Here is a 9,005-nt window from a genome sequence, read left to right on the forward strand (position 1 = left end):
GATCCAGCAAACAGAGAGGGGAGACTGGAGACTAAATAGGGAGTGAGAGTGATTGGAGAGTGAGTGCAGCTGAGGGAAAAAACACAGGTGAAGTGAGTGAACTAATAAACAGAGTGCAGGGAAACTGAGGCATGGCTAAAGAAAAACTAAACATGGACTGAAAATTAAAACCTGGACCTAAACTGAATACAAAAACATGAAACTAAAAACGTGAGTCCCATGGCGTGACAGATGAAAATGGACAGCCGTGGTATTATTGGGGGAATTTCTTAAAAGTCTGCATTTGACCCAAGTTTGCTGGTCTTATGAATTAATCAGTTAATAACCTATGTCACGTTGAAAGAAGCAAATGAGAGTTGTTTTATCAAAAGTCCACCAAGAATCATCAATATCTTTACTACTCTTAATGCACATATTGATGGACAGCTAGCAGTAATCCCAAGCATCTCGCATCTCACTATTTTCACGAGAACTACAATAGATATAGACCAGATATGACAGACTTGGTCAGTGAACTATTTTGATCAAGAGATTAAAATAGTTCTTCAATAGATGTCTTTTCCCCGAGTGGTGACATCTTCATTGCTTGATTTATCTGGCAAAACATTCAAAACCCAATGACTCTTCAATCATAATCAGCTTGCAAACATAGGAAGACAATTTGCATCTATTTTTAGCTACCTTTTCAACTGTTAAAATATTAATAGTTCATTCGTTGTGCTTTGTTTCTCAGGCAGTGTATGCTGTGTTTGCAGAGTGAAACAGAATCGCTTGTCTTTTGTAGGTGGATGTGATATAAAGCTTGAGCTAACAGTCGGGTAAACATGTTCATTCATGCTTACCTGATCTATAATAGAGCCTATTTCCTGCAAACCCAAAACATTCTGAAACATGGAGCGAGCGCTGAAGTTGCTCTGTGCAGCAGTGCTGTTTCCTCCCTTAGTGGAGACAGCCAGATGTATGTTGATGAACTGTGCTGAACACTAATCTCTTTTTACTGTTCATTTTGCACCATGCCTGGACAATGCAACTGTCTAACACATCTGAGAGCAGATCTGGGTTCAGTTCCAGAGAAAAGGAAGTTCCCTTCATTGCCTGCTGGGTTGTGTAAAGCCTCAGCTCATGTCACGAGTGACAAAGACAAGGACCACCTGAGACAAACGTAGGAATCAGCCACATGTATTACTGCATGAGCTGACAGACAGACATCTCTCGTGTCCTACTCGTAAGGTGACTAAAGCTTAGAGAACAGTGGTGTTATCTGTTTAAAGTAATGAGACATCTCAGTGATACCTCTCCGGTTCCCCCGTCCTGCCTCTGCTTGCTGAAGCCACTGAAAGCCCTTTCCACTGATTGTCTTGATCTCATTAAAAGGTGCAGGGTGTTAAAGTGAAGAAAACATGTAGATTATGTGTATTATGTGCACAGGGTGCCAGATGTGCTTACAAAGCAGAGGAATGGATTTGAAAGGGGGGCATGTTTGTATTACCAGACTGACAGCAGGTGGTCTCCCCTTGAATCCTCTTAAACGTTGACCTTTTCTGTGTCTAAAGGTGGAAACAAATGAGAAAAAAGAAACTGCTTGTACAAAACATTAGCTAGAGTTATTTATTTATTAGATCTGCATTCAAAGTGAATGTTTTAAGTGTTAATGCCAAGAGACATTGTCCATATTTCAGATCATTTGTTAAATACTTTCAAAAATGTATTTTTTTGTTTCTTTATGACTGCCTTTATTAATTAATAACACACAGACGTTATCGACAAGTCCAGTTTAACAGGCCATTTTTATTCTCTTAATAAAACCTGGAATTTTGATTGATCTCATTGAAGCGCTTTTAGGCCTTTCGTTGGAAAAAAAAGACACCTTTTTTTTTCCAAATGACGTGGGCGGTGCTGCTCTTTTTCCATTTGCTGCTGTGGGTGAGATTATTGCCCCCTCCTGTTCTCAGCGTGGTTAAATAGGAAAGCTCGCCGCTTCTCGAGGTAGACATCCCCGTTTTACAGAGAAGACGCTATTTAGCTAAACCAGCTGTGTAAGAACTAGATAAAAAGGCTATACAAACTGGTGCACTTTAACATGTACTCAAACAAAACTGAAGGACCGCGTAGAGGAAGATCCTTTGACTCCATGAACATCGGCTTTGAGGAAAAACTGCTGAACAATGAGGTAAGAACTGTGCCAATAAAATTTTTATTTAAAAAAAAAAAGAACGTGATTTTAATTAATTTTAAACTCGAAGAGAAGTGCTGCTTTTTCACTTGTTAGGAGATCAGAACTTCTGCGTAAAAGAGTGAAGAGGTTTTATAGTTTGTAGAATTTTAAGATAACTTTTTCAACTGTGGTGGATCAACCAGTTGGGGTCGTGCTGCGCTTCCACTTTGTCGTCTGCAGATTAATTTAAGCCGTTGTGTTATAGTGTTATAGTGTTTACGTCGAAGGTTTGAGAGGGTTGAGTGAGGATACCTCCGAGTTTCATTTAATAAAACTCATTATACAGTGGTTTCGCTTGTATCCCTCCGCTTTCTATAGGGAGTGGCAGACGAGATAAAAGATAAACTGATAAACCTGCAGTCTCTGATGTCTCTATTAGACACGTAAAGAAGAGGCTGACAGCTTCACCGAGGATGATGAAGTGATTCAGAAAGCTTAAAGGCTAGAAATTCTGATAAACAAATTTATAATAGTTAGTTGATAGTAGTTCTGATGTGACTGCATGAAAACACATGCAGCCCCTTAAAATGCCAAGGTTAAACAATGTTCAACACTGTATTCTAACCATTAGAACACACAACAGCTCTATATTTGTTTTGCTTTTTAATTGTCATTGAGACCACATACAGGGGGAAAAAAACATGATGATACATACTTGACAAAGAAAAGGCATTCAATGTTTAAAAAAAAAGATGAATTTAGAAATGAAAAATCTGTGCATTATAAAACAACACAATTTTCTTAAAAATGAAAACGTGTTTATTTAACATTGAGCACATTTACAAAGTCATGGGCCGATCAAAAACGTTTCAGATCTATTTCATCCCACTTCACACTGCAAAACACGTTTGCTTCGGTGATTAATCGCTGCCTAATGTCTGAAAAGATTTCAACCTGCAGGGAGCTAATAATAGGCTTCCCCGCTCTCTAAATGAGATTGCTGTAAGGCGATTCTTTGAGACAGAGACAAGTTCATCTTCATTAAACCGAGACGCAAAGAGTTGACCCCGGGACACGTCCTGATCCAGACTCCATGCACTAATGCTTTCAGGGATATTGCCAACAAGGGTTCACCGAAAACTCGTCTGCCGCGCTGTCTTCACAATGTTTGAAGGACGAAATATGGTAGGAAGTAATAGAGGTGACTTTAATTATTATTTGTTAATGTCCTATACCATATCTATGGAAGGGCATTTTGTAGATTTGACTGTGAGATCATTTGTTAGTTTCAACATCCTGTGTTTGTGCACCATGTCTGAACTGTAGGCTAAGCCACGGCTAAAATGGTCAAGAAAAGGCTGAAGTCGTTCAAAACAGATGAGTTTTCGGTTCCATATGCAGTCTCACTCCTACAGTCTGACGCAGGATTATGTGAATTTTCCCCTGACGTGTGCAGCCGTGTGTCACGTGAGAGCGCTGTCCAAGGTGCTGAAATGGACAAGCGCGCTATTGCGCTCCCCGCCGTCACTAATCTCAGTCCTTTTTGGGGGTTTTTGTTTTATTTTGCGTGTGTGGGACCTTCTGCATTTTCATCGCTCATTTTCTTAGTATGAGTGTAGATAAACCACCAGGTTTATTTAAAAAAGAAAGAAATAATAAGAAATAATGTTTTTGTCTCTTACCCTTAGTGTTTACTGCGAGTGATGCACGTAGGCTACATAAGACAAAATGTTCAAAGGATTTTTGGATCACTACATGATCTTATCTGATTAGATGTTGTGCATTCACGTCATTACATACGCTAAGCTTTGGCTCTATCGGAATAAATTTATTATGTTAACTTGACAAGCATAAATCAAAATTAGAACGGCTCACAAGTTTAATAGCTCCACTATTAGCTTCTAAATTGGTCATAATATCTCACCACTGGACAGATTAAGATCTAACAAGCTTTCATTTCCTTTTTCAGATAAACAAATCAACATTCACAAAAATTGAAGAGAACTCCGAAAAGAAGAATACTTCAGAGAAAGAGAGAGCAACAATTATCTTTTCCCTCAAGAATGAAGTGGGAGGACTCGTAAAGGCTCTCAAACTCTTCCAAGTATGATCAAATTCTTAAGCCAGATCCTCCAGTTAGATGGATTCATTGAGAATGTAATCTCTGCATTATAAGAAATTATTATTCTTCTATCAGTAAATGTCCTAATCTTGTTCATCTATTAAATGGATGTCTAAGCAAAATTTGTTTTTGCAGGAAAACCATGTCAACCTTGTACACATTGAGTCCAGAAAATCCAAAAGACGCAACTCTGAGTTTGAAATTTTTGTGGACTGCGACAGTAACCACGAACAACTGAACGAAATCATCCATTTGCTACGGAAGCATGTGAATGTGGTGAACATGGACCCTCCAGATAACTCCTGTCTACAAGAGGAAGGTGAGCCAGCCATGACAGAAAATCTCCTGATTATATATTACAAATACCACATTAGAACTGATAAGCTGTACAGTGAAAAAAAAAAAAAAAAAAAGTAATTTCCCTCTCTTTTCAGATATGTATGATGTACCCTGGTTCCCCAAGAAAATTTCAGACTTGGACAAATGTGCTAACCGAGTCCTGATGTATGGCTCTGAGTTGGATGCTGACCATCCGGTACAGACTGCATATTTTCTTTAATGAAAAAAAAAGAAGTAAACTCTGATAATATATAAGGTTCTTATATTTGTATGTGTTTCTTCATCAGGGTTTCAAGGACAATGTCTACCGAAAAAGGCGAAAGTACTTTGCTGATCTTGCTATGTCCTTCAAACAGTAAGTTTTTATTTTCTGCATAATTAAACTGTTATTTTTTTTTTTTTTAAACGGCCCTTTTCTTGTTTCATATACTTAAAAAATTTCTCGGTCTGGTTGTAGTGGGGATCCCGTCCCTCGTATCGAGTTCACAGAGGAGGAAGTGAAAACTTGGGGTGTTGTATACAGGGAGCTCAATAAGTTGTACCCCACCCACGCCTGCCGGGAATACTTGAAGAACCTGCCACTGTTGTCCAAATACTGTGAATGTCGGGAGGACAACATCCCTCAGCTGGAAGATGTCTCACGCTTCCTCAAAGGTGGGTTTTGATTTCCCTAACATATAGCTTTCCTCTTTTGTCTCATATGCTTAAAAAAATTTGAAAAAATTCCTTTTGTAGATAGACTCATTTACCTCTGTTTTAATCATCTTTTCAGAACGTACTGGATTTACCATCAGACCTGTGGCAGGTTACCTGTCCCCACGTGACTTCCTTGCTGGTTTAGCCTTCCGCGTTTTCCACTGTACCCAGTATGTGCGGCACAGCTCCGACCCCTTATACACCCCAGAGCCGTGAGTATCATTCACCGTGTGAATTGAATATGTGGCATTCATTTCAATACATAACTGCTGGTCTAACTTTTCCATTTAATTTCTAAGGGACACATGCCATGAGCTGTTGGGTCATGTCCCACTGCTAGCAGAGCCCAGCTTCGCTCAGTTTTCTCAGGAGATTGGTCTTGCTTCACTCGGGGCCTCGGATGACTCAGTTCAGAAACTGGCCACAGTGAGTTCCACAGCTACAGGCAAACTGAAACAAATCCTACAAAGATATTTCAGATTAGAAATCCCTCCACGTTGTCATAATGGGGTGTGTTCTATCTAATCCTGTGTTGCAGTGCTATTTCTTCACCGTGGAGTTTGGCCTATGCAAACAAGAAGGGCAGCTGCGAGCGTATGGAGCTGGACTGCTGTCATCTATCAGTGAGCTTAAGGTAAAGACATTAGAACAGGCAACTTTATTTTTGACATTTTCTTATCCTGAAATGAGAAATACGTCGTACAAAAGCCTGCAAAATTAGAATTACATAATTGAGCAGACTTAACTGTTGCTCTTAAATCTAACTGAGTTTGGAATTTTGAAAAATAAACATTTGCACCATATTTCTCTCTTACAGCATGCACTCTCTGGTAATGCAAGGATAATGCCTTTTGACCCAAAAGTTACATCAAAGCAGGAATGCATCATCACAACCTTTCAGGATGTCTACTTTGTGTCCGACAGCTTTGAAGAGGCCAAAGTCAAGATGAGGTGCACTTAATTGCTTTGTCATTTAACTTTGTGATAATGTTAAACATAGCATGGGTATAATAAAAAAAAAACGTTATCTATAGCCTACAACGTTTTTCTTTGTTTTTTTTTTTACAAATAATTAGATATGTCTGATTCATTTCTTTCAGGGAGTTTGCCAAGACCATCAAGCGTCCCTTCACAGTTCGATACAACCCCTACACCCAGAGTGTGGATGTGCTAAAGGACACTCCCAGCATCAACAGTGTGGTGGAGGAGCTTCGTCATGAGCTCGACATCGTGGGTGACGCTCTCAGTCGGCTGAACAAGCAGCTGGGCGTCTGACTGCCCACAATTCAGCTGGAATCAGACACCTACAGCCCATTCCCGCTTGCTGTGTCACCCCCAGCACCGCTGTAGAGATATTGCTTGTGTGTTGCCCTTTGTCGGTATAATGAATGTGCATTTCTTTTTGGCAAAATGTTGTGTTGTCTCCAGTGTGCGGTATATGGCTGACAATATTTTCAGGTGCAATAGGTATGTTTAGCCTTTAATGTCAGTATGTTTCACAAACCCAAAGAGCTGCTTAACCTGAGGCACTATTTTGCTTCCATTGTACCCGGATTGTACTGGATTCTGTATTGCAAACAATCAAAGTGCTTTCATGACACTTAAGTACACTTTTATAAATATCCCCAGCTGTTACAAAAACTTATGTGGTTTCTTCCTTCTAGTGTCAACTCTACTGTTGTGTATGCTCATGTGACTTTTTTAAAAACTTATTTAATTCTTCTTTACATATACTATTCTTCACGTCAGTGATATTTATGAAATGTACCTTGTTTGTATTCTTTTGGTTTATGTATCATGTTCTCTCTTATCTGCTGTTGAAGGAAATCGTGAAAGTAGTTTTATGAGAATGCTTTCATGATTGATTATGACAGATTTGGCCCATGTACGCAGTTTATTTTACAATGATGATTTTGAATACCTCCTATCGAAGTGATTATAATTCTAGTACTCTGGAAATCAAAACATTATTTTTCTACTGTAAAAATACACAGAAATGAGTTGTAGGCTATGTATCAAACTGAAAAAAATCATATATATTAAATATATTCATTGTGACTTCAAATGATTTTTTTTTATTTCAATCAGTTCCAATGAGAATAATTATCCACTTAATTAAGGTTAGAATTGACAGACTCTGTGAGGGACACTTAATATCAGTTCAGGGCACTTGAATTAGTGACTGGCTATGTAAGTCTTTCTGTCCTGCCTAAGGAAACCCCTAATTAAATAAACTACTTTGGACCAGGTAATTACTAAAGTCACTTTCAGTCATGTGAAAAAGTAAGCATGCTGCTTGTGTCTGAACCAATGCTGTGTTCTTCATATGTTGCTTCCACCCAGTCAAACTTTCTTGTAATCTTTAAAGATGGTTATAGGCCACAACAACTATTTAGAATGCAAACAACACAACTTGACAGGCATCAAATAATATTTTTTTACCGACAAGATTATTCTCAAAGAACTGTTTGTTCAAAAACTTGTCATATTCAAGCATGGTGTGCAGTGTCCCTAAAAGATTTGAGGAAACTGGATACGTGGAGAACAAAAGATAAGTGCCAGGCCTAAAAAGGATCTACAGCAGATGAGCGATATCTGAAAGTGATGTCATTAAGAAATAGGAAAACATCCAGCAAAGACCTGACACAGGACCCCGAAAGATGCAACTGGACTATCAGTTTCATCTATCTACTGTTCACGGAAGCCTCATCAGAAATGGTCTCCATGAAGGGTGGCTGTAAAGAAGCCATTCTTAAGGAAGGGAAACAGGGAGAAAAGGCTGAGGTATGCCAAATGACTCAAGAAGTGGACTGAGTAGTGTGGTATCACCTTGACGGAGAATGGAACAAGCTGTTTGGCAGCCAGCATCAAAATAAGAGCTTTGAAATGTCCTCCGAGAGGCCTGGAGAATTATTTCAGAAGACCACTTAAAGAAAAGACAAGAAAGCTCGTCCAAGAGGACTCTGTGATGAAGAATGAATGTGGTCATACCGAATATTAAGTTTCACGCTCATTACAATTTTACAAACTCTGCTTTTGGCTTATGCAGTGTATTGGCAATAAAGAAATGAGGGAAAACTCAAGACTTTTGGACAGTAATGTACTTGAACAAGGAAACATTAAATCATCTTGCTGATGCCATCACAAGGAACATTTACATATGCAATATATGTCTGTTGGAAAAGTGAAATTTGTATTGCAGCCTTTAATGAAATTACTTGATAACATTTCTATGGTGAAACTTAACAATTCATGCATTATGAACTTCTCCTGAAAAGATACCTTTAGTCTGGACAAAGCATGTCTATGCACTTTGACACCAACTTCTAAGAGTTACCTGCAGATACTAAGGTCAAGTTTTCTGTGTTTTTGTAGACTTTGCATCAAATGATTAACTCTTGGGATGAAGAGATGGCCAGTCTCGGACAATTTTCCAATCACTGACACCTAATTTTAAACCCTAAATCTAATTTTATGGATTAAAAGCTCTGATAGAAGTGAGGCATGTGTTTATTTTGTCATATTCATTCTTCATAATCTCAGTTTTATGGGTAATTTGAGTGTATCACCTTTCCCTATATGGAGTTTCAGAATATTTGCATGTTCAAATATCTGGAAAACATATAAAGATTCCAATGGGATATACCTGTTTTTTTTTTTTCAACTGTGTGACTTTAGCTAATAGTATACTGT

At 38.6% G+C, this 9,005-nt stretch overlaps 1 protein-coding gene across 1 annotated transcript; it reads left to right on the forward strand.

The window, feature by feature from the left end:
* The first annotated feature begins 1,963 nt into the window (after positions 1 to 1,963).
* tph1a (tryptophan hydroxylase 1 (tryptophan 5-monooxygenase) a) lies at positions 1,964 to 7,377 on the forward strand. Its single transcript, XM_075470025.1, has 11 exons — positions 1,964 to 2,170; positions 4,125 to 4,259; positions 4,413 to 4,596; positions 4,712 to 4,812; positions 4,904 to 4,971; positions 5,074 to 5,270; positions 5,389 to 5,524; positions 5,612 to 5,738; positions 5,851 to 5,946; positions 6,130 to 6,263; positions 6,413 to 7,377. The coding sequence occupies exons 1-11, from the start codon at positions 2,081 to 2,083 to the stop codon at positions 6,585 to 6,587; spliced, it is 1,443 nt and encodes a 480-aa protein (XP_075326140.1). The 5' UTR covers positions 1,964 to 2,080; the 3' UTR covers positions 6,588 to 7,377.
* Positions 7,378 to 9,005: the final 1,628 nt, after the last annotated feature.

The sequence above is a fragment of the Odontesthes bonariensis genome, chromosome 7, assembly GCF_027942865.1.
Source record: "Odontesthes bonariensis isolate fOdoBon6 chromosome 7, fOdoBon6.hap1, whole genome shotgun sequence".
In the NCBI taxonomy this organism is placed as follows: domain Eukaryota; kingdom Metazoa; phylum Chordata; class Actinopteri; order Atheriniformes; family Atherinopsidae; genus Odontesthes; species Odontesthes bonariensis.

Excerpts from the sequence above, each read along its gene's own strand:
- tph1a (XM_075470025.1), top strand. The coding sequence starts at position 2,081 with ATGTACTCAAACAAAACTGAAGGACCGCGTAGAGGAAGATCCTTTGAC. Across the intron at positions 4,597-4,711 it reads CTCCTGTCTACAAGAGGAAG|ATATGTATGATGTACCCTGG; the intron begins GTGAGCCAGCCA and ends CTCTCTTTTCAG. Across the intron at positions 5,739-5,850 it reads CAGTTCAGAAACTGGCCACA|TGCTATTTCTTCACCGTGGA; the intron begins GTGAGTTCCACA and ends CCTGTGTTGCAG.